At 43.3% G+C, this 13,215-nt stretch overlaps 1 protein-coding gene across 1 annotated transcript in view; it reads left to right on the top strand.

The window, feature by feature from the left end:
• Nucleotides 1-13,215, top strand: part of LOC122792405 — a 2,471,936-nt gene that overhangs the window by 2,063,151 nt on the left and 395,570 nt on the right. Inside the window, exon 26 of the mRNA XM_044060193.1 lies at nt 11,849-11,942. Within this exon, the coding sequence (XP_043916128.1) occupies nt 11,849-11,942 (94 nt within the window). The remainder of the gene's footprint in view (nt 1-11,848; nt 11,943-13,215) is intronic.

Here is a 13,215-nt window from a genome sequence, read left to right as displayed (position 1 = left end):
GAAAAGGAAAAGAAATTACACAGAAATGGAATTTGTGGGAACAATGCATGCAAAATAAGGGTCAAAAGTAAGAGACGATGCTTTAAGGGAAGACAGAAAATCAAGCAAGTTATGTAATGGGGAGTGAATGGTAATTGTTAAAAAAGAAAAGGTATATGTATAATAAATGGCAAATGCTACTGTATTTTGTTTTCTATTACTGTATATATACCTGTGCCACAGTCTAAAACAGAATTTAATAAAGGTGTTTAAAAATGTGAGGGGCTGCCATCCTGGGCCTTTTCCAGGTATTTTTACCCTTAGCTGATCATGTGTTGGTAAAGCAGGTTCCTCATAGGAGCCCTACACCTCTGTCTTCCAAGGAGGACTGTCTGTCTCCTTGACACCTTTGCTTTGTCCTGGAAAAGGTGACCCTAGGTATTTCAAACCAGCAGAGTTTGTCCTAATGAAATATTTGTAATGACAAGTAGTCTTCATGGTGGCCAATACAGCTCAAAGAAATTCCAGACTACATGTGCTGCATAAGAAGCACCACTTGTTCCTTTAGCCATGCTTTTTTCAAGCACTGTAAGTTGGATATTTTCCTAGAAGTAAAGTATTATTACAGGGTTCCCCTAAGCAGGGACCTTTGCAGAAAAGACCCGTGCCTTTATCTTCCTAGAATGGGAGCTGCTTTTGGAAGTATCCCGTAGGTTCAGAAGTGTACTGCAACTTTTATTGATATAAAAATGCATGTAATAGTTGTGTGAACAACTCACTATAGCAGTAGATGTTCATATAATATTAATGTTGAAATACTAGTTCTCACCCACCCTCCAAATGCAGGATGTTCGTCCTGCTAAGGGCAGTTCCTTAGATAAGAACTGAGGTGAGGAAAGGGTAGTATGTGATGTCCTTCTATTCTACTATTGGGAGTATTCATAACATGAGGGATTCCCCACTAGGGCAACCCAGTGTCAAGCCAGTATACCTAAGCCTTTTTCTACTTACAAATATGTAGTACGTCGCACATATACTTCTCTTGAATGTATGGCATAAAAGTGACATCCACAGGTACTACCCTTTCTCTGCTACCAGTCTGCATTTCATCCTTGATCATTGGTCTGCTCACTTGAGTTGTTTGCTGGTGTATCAAATCATTTCAGATAAGTGCCCCATTGGGGTTTTTTTTCTTTTTGATACTGCTTTTGTGTGAGTTTTTTTCATTTCATCCAAGAAAGGCAAATGCCATTGTGGTAAACCGATTCCATATAAGGATAGTCATGAGCAGTGCTTGTTTTGTTTAGGCTCTACTCACAATCACAAATCTTGTTCCATTTGCCAGGCCTTTGTGTGTAAGATATTACTTAGTCAGCTTTCCTGTCTAGCTATTTCCCTTGAGAATCAGTATCTAAAATGCTGATCAGAAGATGCTGTGGAGGGAACATCTGGGCCCGAGGTCATCATTTTTGAAGTGAAATGCCAAAAAGCCTAGGTCTGACCTGCCTGCTGTGCCTCCTACATCGGACGTCTCTCTCGAGTCTGATGAAGGCTGAGAAATGCTCCGGTCCTTTGGTTGGAATCATCAGCTCGGATAGATTCAGAGGCCATCTTCGATCCTACTATAGGCACGTCCTTGGAGGCTCTGCAGACGTCCACTTTAGATGCTCAGGAAGAACCTAGACTCATTATCACTGAAGGCTCTAAGGAGATCCCTCAAATTATGGTTGGGGGGGAATTTCTACTACAGTTGTAGAATGTAGACCAACATCGGTCCCTTCCACCTTTCATAAGGTGGACTTGCAGTTAAAGAAGCAAAGGATTAAACATCTTTTTTCTCAGAGACCCTCAAAGTGAATGATAAAATTTTTACCCAGAACTTATTTAATGCCCTTATGGCTTTAAAGCCTCCTTCGAATGTCTGTCATTCTCCGCCTTGGAAATTTTCCCCTCAGAAGAGTTAGAAAACAGGGATTTTCTGATGATGAAGTATCTTCAGGTAAGGAACCCTTAGCGTATTCCACCCAGATTCCATCTCCTTTAGAGTATGCATCTCTGGAAGAGGAATCTAATGGCACAGAATCTCCTATAAAAGAGATTACTTTTGGGGAAGCTATTGCTAAAATGAGGGAGTTTTTCAAGTGGGATTGCTCACAGGTTTCAAATGTGCAGAAGATATATTACAAGCTCTTACAAATGGAGTCTCCTTCCATTTCTGCTGTACTGCCAGTTTCGCCTGCTTTACAAGATGCATTCTCTTAAGTGTATCTGGCTCTAGATTCTCAGTCCCCTGCCTCTAAGAAGCCAGACCGGTTTTATAAAGTGCTAGGGGACAGCAAATTTCTTTTCAGGTGCCCTTCAGCTGACCCTGATGTGGTTTCTGTGGCTTTGGATAAACCCGCCAGAATACTGCCATCCACTTTACTTCTTCCTTCTGATAAGGAGAGCAGGACTATGGAAAGGCTGAGCAAGAAGGTTTACACTTCTGCCACCCTATCTTTCTGTGCTATTAATTGCTAAATTCGTATGACCATATATGTTTTGGCTGTCCTTACCCAGGCCAGTCAAGTTGTTTCTGACCTTCCAGATTCAGAAGGGAAGACACATGCCTTGTCCCTGTTAGGGATTCCCTCTCAGGGAGCATGCCATTCCATTAAGTGCATCTATGGTGCAGCAGAACGGATCCTCCAGGGCAGCTGCAGTAGGCTGTGTTTTGAGGAGGTTCTGTTGATTAAGACTTCAGCCATTGCCAGTTGACATTAAATCTAAGTTAATGGATCCTCCTCTGGATAATAATGCTTTATTTGGTACTGCTGCTGATTTATTAAGTCCTTACACGAGAAAGGTAAAGAGTTACAGGATTTGAAACATATTTTTGTCTCACCTTTGCCAAAGTTTCATATAAACTGTATTTCCAAGACCCCTTTTGTTCGTAAACAGGCTCGCCCATCCCATCTAAGAATAAGAAGGGTGGTAGGAGAGCTCCTGCAGCTAAGGCTTCTTCAGCTGCTTCTGCCCAGAAGCAGAAATTTGCTGACAAATCAGGTGATCTGTAACTACCTCTCTTGCCACAGCCTTATTCGTCTGTCCCTTTGTCTTTCTCTGTCTCTTCTAGTGTGGGAAAACGTAACTTGAGACACATGGGTTCTTTCCATTATTCAACAAGGGTATTTCATGGCCTGGAAATCTCTTCTTCCATTCATGGGCATTCCTCAGCCAACTCAGGAACAGCTGCAGAGATGTTTCAGGAATTACGGAATCAGGGAACAATTCAGGAGGATCCAGTGGCTCACAGAGGAAGAAGGTTTTATTTAAGAATGTTTTTTTGTGCCCAGAATGGATGGTCCTTGGAGACCAATTTGGGATCTTTCACACCTCAACATGTTCCTGAAGGTCCCATCTTTTCCGCATGTTGCTTCTTCAGACTTTATTCCCTCTCATTCATCCTCAGGCTTTCCTGGCCTCGCTGGATGTCAAGGATGCCTACCTTCACATTCCTGTTCATTCCCTTTGCAGGAAATCTTTGTTGCTTCCTCGCATTTTCAGATGTCCTTCAAGGATGCATCTGCAGTCATCACATATGGGTTGTCCTGCCTCAGGCAGCCCTTCGGTCAGCCAGATTCCAAAGTCTGGGTCCGGCTTCGGCTGATGTCGCCCTTTCCCTGACGTCAGAGCGCCTGGGGTATAAAAACGTCAGCCGAAGCCATCTTCCCCAGTCTTTCTTGCCGCGTGGTGCCCGAAGCAGATGCAGTTCGCAAGTGCCGGTCGGCCAGCTCCTGTAATTCAGCTACCGAAGACTTCAAAAGCTAAGTACCCCGTTGGGGACTCTTTCTTGCCTCAGCCAATGTCAGATAAAGTTAATAATTGCTTAACTTGTGGGAAACAAATACCTCATAAGGATTTCCACTCTTACTGCCTCCCCTGCCTAGGCCCAGATCACAACGTCTCGGCCTGTTCAGCCTGTGCTTCCTTCAACCGACACACTCTTAGACATCGGGTGGAGTTTGCAGAGGAATTTTTTGGGGCTAGTTTTTCATACAATATGCCGTCGGAGACTCCGACTTCACATTTAACAAGGAAACGGAAGGACAAGGACCGACACATGCGGGCCGCTGTTTCAGCTGAAACCACGGCCAGGCCTACCGCGAGTGCCTCGGTCTCGGCTGAAACAGAGTCCTTGGTACTTCCGACCCCCGAAACTGCTCAACCGACAACCTCGGCCCCGGAGGCCCCTGCTGAGTCGGTTATTGAATTTCCTTCAGAAACTGGTGTCTCCGACACCATTCCTCTAGACAAAACTACACCAGCACGTGGTGCAGCTAGGCCTCCTGCATCCATGTCCATAAAGGCATTCACCAGGGCTAAAGCTGCTAAACATACTAAAGCTATGCCTCCCAGGATTATTCCTCAGGGAAACTCTACAAGTTCACAGATTCTAACTTTAGCAGATGACTTTATTTCCTTAATTAGGGGCTCTCAACCCCATCTGGACAGGGGCTCTCAACCTCCTCTAGACAAAAGGCCCAGGGTTGAGCCCTCTGATCCCCACTCCTCAGAGGAGGCCTCTGATGGCTCTGCTCTCTCGGGCTACCAGGAGGAGGCTTTTTCGGCCTACGAGGACTCTGATGCAGAGGAATCAATCCCCTCGGCCTCCCCTCCTGAAGAACTATCCTTCGGGGAGACCCTTCACACTATGAGAGAGCATTTCAAATGGCAGGGCCAGGAATTCTCTGATTCCAGGAAAAGATTAAGAACTTTTCTGCATTTACCTCAGCATAGACCTTTGGCTATACCTCCTGTTTTGAATGTCATTGATGTGTACTCTGAGTCTAGCATAACCCCTGACACTCTTCCTCCGGCCCCTGTCAAACCCGATGGGTACTACAGGGTCCCGGACTCGCATCTTTTTCTTTACAAGGCCCACTCTGCTGATCCAGAAACTATTTCCCAGGGCCCTAAAGGGGTTGCAGCTGCCACTGCTAAAAATCCACTCCCCTCTGAAAGGGAGTCCAGGGCTTTAGAGAGATGGGGTAAAAAAGTGTGTACTTCTGCTACTCTTTCTATGAGGGCATTAAATTGTCAATTTCATATGATACAGTACCAAGATTATTTGTTAGATGAATTGCATAAGAAACTGTCTTCACCTGAACCCCTAGATCGCAAATCACTTCAGGATCTGGTACATAACTCCCAGCAGGTTAGCAACCATTTCTTACAGTGTGGTTATGATGTATTGGAAGCTTCATGTAGGTCAGCTATGACAGGTGCAGTCATACGTAGGCATGCTTGGCTGAAGGAACAATCTCTGCCAGACCATGTTAAAGCTAAGCTTCTGGATGCTCCACTGGAAAAGCAAAAGTTATTTGGCTCCACTGCTCAGGAGGTCTTAAAGAAATTTGAGGAAAAGGCAAAATCTGTACAAACAGTCAAAGATTTTCTACAAGTTCAACCACCAAGATTCAGCAGAAATTGGCCTACCAAGAATTGGTCCTTTCCGGACACAGAAAGATTTTAGAGAGGCAGGAACAGGCGTGCCAGAGGTAGAGGGCAAGCTAGAGATTCCTACAGAGGACGTCAATGGCAGCCTTCCACCCAGAGAGGTAGTGCAGGACCTACAACTGCTGCACAAGGACAGACTCAATGACTTTGCTTTGACTCCGCCAACCAGGGCTCAATTAGAAGCACCTTTGGGCGGAAAGCTTTCTTTATTCTCAGAAAATTGGCACAGTATTACAAGAGACAAATGGACACTGCAAATAATAGACAAAGGATACAGGTTCCATTTTCACACATTGCCAAAAAGAAAAGGCATGCCAGACCTGCCACCAAATCAAAGGGCAGAGGCTTTGAAACAAATCTCCAACTTAATGCAAATGAAAGCTATAGAAAAGGTTCCTCTTTCAGAACAAGGCCAAGGATTTTATTCCAGACTATTCCTTGTTCCAAGAAAAGAAAATCAATGGAGGCCTATTCTCGACTTGTCCGCACTGAATACTTATCTCATTGTGCCAAAATTCAAAATGCTGACTCTACAGCAACTCCTTCCCATGCTGGGCAAGGGGTCTTGGCTGGTGACTCTAGACCTCAAGGAGGCATACCTGCATGTCCCTATCAGACAAAGTTGCAGAAGACACCTCAGATTTCTTGCAGGTTCAGAGCATTATCAATTCTCAGCATTGCCCTTTGGCTTATCTACTGCCCAGAGTATTCACGAAATGCCTGGCATCAGTAATTGCACACTGCAGACTTCAGGGGATTCAAATATACCCATATCTGGACGACTGCCTTATACAAGCGGACAGCCAGCAAACTTTGGTAAAGGACTTGAATTATGCCATCCACCTACTGCAGGCCTTGGGATATACAGTCAACATTCGCAAATCAAGACTTGTTCCATCCCAAAGAATAACTTTTCTGGGTGCGGATCTAGACACAACCACCCAAATGGCTTTTCTCACAGAAGAAAAACAAAGACAACTACCGGATTACTTCAAGAATCTGACAAGACAAACTCAGCTGACTGCAAGGAAAATCCTGCAGGCCCTGGGTTACATGGCATCTTGCATTCTTCTGATTCCACATGCAAGGCTGCATATGAGGAAACTACAATGGTACCTAAGGAGTTTATGGATTCAGCACAGTCACAGCTTAGAAACTTTGATCCCACTCATTCCATGCCTCCAAAAGGAATTTCTGTGGTGGGCTCAAGCAAGCCAGTCAAACAGGGGTCTGCCCTTCAGCAAGCCAATAGCCAGCCAAACCATTACAACGGATGCTTCAGACCATGGTTGGGGAGCGCACATGGAGGGCAGATGCATTCAAGGACTATGGTCACAAAAGGAGCTACGCATGCACATAAACCAGAAGGAAATGCTGGCAGTGATACATGCAATTGAGGCCTTCAAACTCTTTCTGCATCAAGGCCACCTGCTAATAAGGACAGACAACACCACAGTTATGTGGTACATAAGACTGGCAATGAATCTATGGGAACTTTCCTTGAAACTCAATATAGACCTGCAATCCCAGTTTGTGCCAGGAAAAGACAATACACTGGCGGACAGCTTAAGCAGAAATATCATGGATGCACACGAATGGATGCTGCACCCAGACATCTTCCTACAGATTACACAATCATGGGGAAAGCCAGACATAGATCTTTTTGCCTCCCCCCACAATCATCAGCTAAAGAAATTCTGCTCAAGGACATACCACCCACAAGCATGGAAAGTGGATGCCCTATCTTTCAGCTGGAGAACTCTAACAGTGTATGCATTTCCACCTCTTCCATTAATGACCAAGGTCTTACTGAAGATCAGGAAAGAGCAGCCAAAAGTGATTCTGATAGCTCCGGACCGGCCAAGACAGCACTGGTACCCACTGTTAAAGAGCATGTCACGCATGAAACCATGGCCTCTTCCTCAATGGCCACTTCTCCTGACACAGCACAATTACAAAACTCTGCATTCCAACCTGAAAACCTTGCAACTAACAGCCTGGAAAATACCTTGACTCCTCCTCAGGATAAGCTATCCAAGAGAGTGAAGGATATCATCATGGAAGCTCGCCGGCCATCCACAAGAAAGGCATATTCAGCAAAATGGAAAAGATTTCACACTTGGAGCACCACAAAGGGCCTAGATGCGACAGTGATGAACATGGCACATATCCTGGAATACTTGGCAGAAATGCTCCACAATGACCTGTCTTACTCTTCCATTAAAGTTCATGCTTCAGCAATTTCAGCAGAGTACAGTACTGATCCACCTGTCTTTTCTCATCCTCTCCTAAGACAGTTTCTAAGAGGAATTAAAAACATCAATCCTCCAAGGAAACCTCCAGTGCCTACTTGGGACCTTAACTTCTTGTTGGAAAAACTAACTCTACCTCCCTTTGAACCAGCAGCAGCTGCAGAACTACAGTTCCTGTCTTGGAAGACCGCCTTCCTTCTGGCCATAACCTCAGCAAGAAGAGTATCTGAGTTACAGACCCTCATGGCAGTACAGCCATTTCTTATTTTTCATCAGGACAGAGTCTCATTGAGAACCAATCCTTCATTTATGCCAAAGGTGGTATCCAGGGTCTCATTAAACCAAGCTATTCACCTGCCTACCTTCTTTCCAAATCCACAAAACAAAGGGGAGAAACGTCTGCACACCCTGGACATACTCAGACAGTTGCGCTACTACTTGGACAGAACTAAAAGCTACAGAAAAACTGACCAGCTGTTGGTAGCATATGCTGCTGGTGCACAAGGAAAAGCAATTTCCAAACAGACAATTTCAAAATGGATAGGGAATTGCATCCGCTTTTGTTATTCCTTTCATGGAAAAACTGTGCCAGCTAACATTAGACCTCATTCCACCAGAGCCACAGCCACCTCCACAGCCTTCTTAAGAGGGGTGGCTACCAAGGACATTTTAGAAGCTGCTACATGGAGCTCCGTGCATACATTTTCCAAGCATTACAATTTACCTTTATATTCCAGATCCAGAGCAGGCTTTGCTACGGCAGTCCTGCAGGGCATTTTAGCTACACCATCCTTTACATAGATCCTCCACCCCCAGATTGGCTATGGTATTCTACCCATATGTGATGACTGCAGATGCATCCTTGAAGGACATAGTACAGTTTTGTACCTACCATAAATGTAGATGTCCGATAGGTATGCATCTGCAGTCAGGTTTACCCTCCCTCCTTCCCCTCTTTGGTATTTATTGGGTACTTTTCCCTCTCATAGCTAGCTGGGGTTATCTGTTATGGTGTATTTGTTTTATATATATATATATATATATATATATATATTTTTTTTTTTCTGTGCATGTTTGGAATTTATTGCATTTCTCCAAATTTAGCCTTCCTTTGAGGGCACCTGACATCTGGGGCAAGAAACACTGAGGAAGATGGCGTCGGCTGACGTTTTTATACCCCAGGCGCTCTGACGTCGGGGAAAGGGCGACATCAGCCGACGCCAGACCCAGACTTTGGAATCCGGCCGACCGAAGGGCTGCCTGAGGCAGGACAACCCATATGTGATGACTGCAGATGCATACCTATCGGACATCTACATTTATGGTAGGTGCAAAACTGTACTTTCTCTGCTCTACCTTTTGGCGTTTCTACTGCCCCAAGAGTATTCACCAAATGCCTAGCCCCTGTAATTGCTCTCTGCAGGCTTCAAGACATCCAAGTTTTCCCTTATCTAGACGATCTTCTGCTTCAGGCAGCCTCTCCATAGGTATTACTGTAGAACCTACACTTTGTCATTTCTCTGCTGCAAAGTTTGGGATTCACAATCAAGTTCAAAAATCATCTCACTCCTTCTCAGGATCATGTTTTCTTTAGGTCCAGGATACAGACAAACCTTACACTGGCCTTTCTGCCACCTCTGAAGGCTCTCTCCCTCATTTCTTTCTTCCAAAATCATTTTCCACTACACACCGTTACAGCCAGACAGTTCCTGAGACTTCTAGATTTTATGGCATCCAGCATTCCAATATTACTTCTGGACAAACTCCATATGAGGAAGTTTCAGTGGTACCTGAAATCATTTTGGATGTAGCATGAACATCCTCTAGACTTGTCTGTTCACAGATGCTTCAGATGTAGGCTAGGAAGAAGCCTTCAGCTCCTTGAAGGCACACAGGATTTGGTCCCTTTCTCAAAGAAATGAGCACCTCAACATCAAAGAGCTGAGAGCACTTCTGCTGGCTCTTCAGGCACTTTCATCTTCTTTTCCACCCAGGACCTCTTAAATTGTTTACAGATAATACCACAGTCCTCAGGTGTGTAAACAAACAAGGGGGGGGGGGGGAGTAAAGTCTCATCTTCTGTGCAGGTTAGCTGTCATGGCATGGGAACTTGCAGTTCAATACCGTGTCATTCTTCAGGCAGTGTACATCTCTTCCAGTCAGAATTATGTGACAGACCCTCTGAACAGGTCCTTGACTCAGTCCCACAAATGGATGCTTCACAGGGATGTGTTTCTGGACATTGTCCACCAGTGAGGCACTCCTCAGATGGATCTGTTTGCCTCCCATCTGAACAAAGAACTTTATCAGTTTTGTGACAAAGTCCCAGTTCCTCTGGTTTGAAAGGTGGACACCCTATCAGTTTTTGGAAAGGGGTGTTTCTTTATGCATCCCCCTTCTTCTCATTTCAAAAGTCCTGTTCGGGATTCAGCAGAAGAAACCAAAAATCTTGCTGGCGACTCCCTTTTGGCCTAGACAGCATTGGTTCCCTCTTCTTCAGCATTTAGCCAAAGGCAATCATCACAAATTACCTCACAGGGTGGATCTTCTCACACAAGACAAACTATCTGTCATTCATTCACACCTGTCTACTCTACATCTGACTCTGGGTGATAGGGTTTTGATTTCTTTCAGACACTTCTTCTCAGAGGACATGCTTAGGATTCTGCAGGAGGCCAGGAAACCCAATACTAGGAAATCCTACATATCCAAATGGAAGAGATTTTTTGTTTGATGTCTTTCACATAACCTAGATCCACTGACCGAGGATGTCTCAATGGTTCCATTTCATTTATGTGCATTGCTCAATGCTTCAGCTTTTTCTGCTTATCTGCCTTTATCTCCTCCTTTACCCTCTAGATTTGAGGCTAAACAGTTCCCCAAAGGCATCCTTCACATTAGTCCTCCCAGGAAGCCTGTTACTCCTCCTTGGGATCTTAACTTTGTTTTGGAAAAACTGACCTGTTTTCTTTTGAGCCTGCGACTTCAGCTTCCTTGCCACATTGTACTTGGAAGACTGCTTTGTTGTTAGCTTTTGCGTACTAAACCTTCTTTCATGCCCAAGGTTGTGAAGAATTTGTCATTTAATCAGTCAATCTCTTCATTTGCCCACTTTTTTCCTTTCTCCACAATCTGCTAGTGAGAGGATCCTACACACCTTGGATGTGCAGCGACAACTTATTTTATTTGGATAAGACTAAGGCTGTCAGGAAATCTGATCAGCTTTTTGTTTCTTTTCATCCCATGTCATTGGGATTGTCTGTTTCTAAGCAGACTATTTCTTCTTGAATTTCTATGGCCATCTCTCATGTTTTTCATGGTAAGAGCTTTGCTTATTGTGTTAAGGCTAATTCTACTAGGGATGTGGCAGCTTCTGGTGCATTTTTCAAGGGTTTGGACACTAACTCCATTCTTGAAGCAGCTACCCAGACATATGTGCATACTTTTACCAAACACTACAAGTTGGATGGAGTTTCCATATCTACAGCTGGCTTTGCTATGACCATTCTTCATGTTTTTAGCGTGTTCTACTGGTCCTTCCTCCTATGTGTCTTCCTGAGCTTTGGTACTCTCCCTCATGTTTTTGAATACTGCAACAGTAGAATAGAAGGACATAGTATAGGTATAAAATCTTACCATAATAATAGATGTCCTTGTCTTCTGTGTTGCAGTATTCAGTTGCTCCCTCCTTCCCCTGGTTATTGTTTTTCTTTTGGATGTACAGTTTACCTCTTTTGTTCTTTGGACTGGCATTACTCTTGGGGCAATAATTTCTGAGGATAGTATGTGCAGACTTCACTTTAATGCCTTACATTCATGAGGAGCATACATGCAATGTACCACGTCTTTGTAAGTAGTAAAATGCTTTGCTATACTGGCTGGACATTGGGTGCCCCAGGTGGGAATCCCTCATATTATGAATACTGCAACAGCGAAGAAGACAGCTATCGTTATGGTAAGATTTTAAACAACTATATTTTAATTATACCTACACAGTATCTGTTTCAGCCTTTTAAACGTTGTCATTTTGAATTTCTTTTTGTAAATTGGTTTGGGAATTAAAAAATTGTCACTTGTCTCCCTGTTTTGAACACTGTACTGCTTTACAATTTTTCTAGCTTGAATTATTTGCGGAAAGAAGAAATGAAGCGCAGAGTGGTTGCTGATCTCAGACGAAGTCAGTGCATCTGTCTTCAGTTAGACAAACAAAGGGTATGTTCATAATAATTTTTTTATAAATTATATTAAAACTTATTTTTTTTCTGTTGAGATGGGTGTGTTTCCTTCTTGAAGTCTTTTGATTATGAGATAATCTGATACGTTAACCTGTAATGAATTCTTGTGGCTTTATAAACTTTGTCATCACTGAAGTTTAGTCTTGTCTAAGTTTTGACATTTCAAAAATGTTGAATATGCAGTGGCCACTTCTCAAAGTGTAATGTTCATTTGTGTAGAATGGATTCGTTACCACCTTAAAAATAATAATGTGTACAATGGTCACACACACACACACACACACACACACACACACACACACACACACACACACACACAGTAATTGGCGGGTTGGTCTTGCTTTGTATTTTAAAGGGTAAGAAATTTGGAGCAAGCAGCTAATTTTAATACTATAGATGTGTAAGCTTCTGAACTGGTGGGTTTTCTCATTTTTGCAGAAATTGAGTCAGGTAGAGTTTCAACGTAGTAATGGTGCAAATGGTAAAAAAAGTGGTGTAACAACCTGTCCCAAATTATGGTGCTACCACCACTGAGGGTATTGCAAGCGTCTTGAAGGGTGTTAACTAGATAATTAAGATGTTATGTTTGTCATTTGTAGATGGAAGGTTTATGGAGTGGGGGTTGGGAATTTAGTGAAGTAGCAATATGTTGCTGATCCTCTGAAGCATATAGCAGGTGAATGTTTGGACATATGGTGCATATTGAAGAACATTTTTATATGGGGAATGAGACTGGACAAATAAATGTAAATGTGCTAGGAGACGACTATGGTTTAATTTTTTTTTTTGGATTTTGTTAAAAAGACAGTATGGACACTGGGGATTGAAAAGACTTATTGATTATCGCTTATCCTTGTCAGTGAGGAAACTTATTAAAGTAAGGACAGTCCTAGTACAGTTTACTGCCTGGTACAAGAAATGCATTTTGTGACATTTCCATTGTCTGGGGAAACACTTCATGGTGGAAGGATGTAAAGTCTTTTTTTACCTCAATTTTTTTTGGAGTGTAGGCAGCAAAAAATAAGTTTTAACTTGGCTTTTCTGGTAGTGTTGAGAGTGGTTCTTTTTGTATGTAGCTATTTACCAGTACAAAGTCATTAGTATCTAGGTTACAGGAAATGGATATTGGAAGAGAGGATCAGGCAGATTCTTAATGAATGACTGATGAAAATCTTAAAGTTTTGGATGAATGGGTGGAGCATAAAAGACAAATGAGAAAGGTGTGTGTGTGTGTCTGTCTTGCAAGTGAA

The sequence above is a fragment of the Protopterus annectens genome, chromosome 1.part2 (genome assembly GCF_019279795.1).
Source record: "Protopterus annectens isolate FY-2018-M chromosome 1.part2, PAN1.0, whole genome shotgun sequence".
NCBI classification, from domain to species: Eukaryota; Metazoa; Chordata; order Ceratodontiformes; family Protopteridae; genus Protopterus; species Protopterus annectens.
The sequence above is the reverse complement of the archived record's forward strand: the minus strand, read 5'-3'. Positions and strand labels throughout refer to the sequence as shown.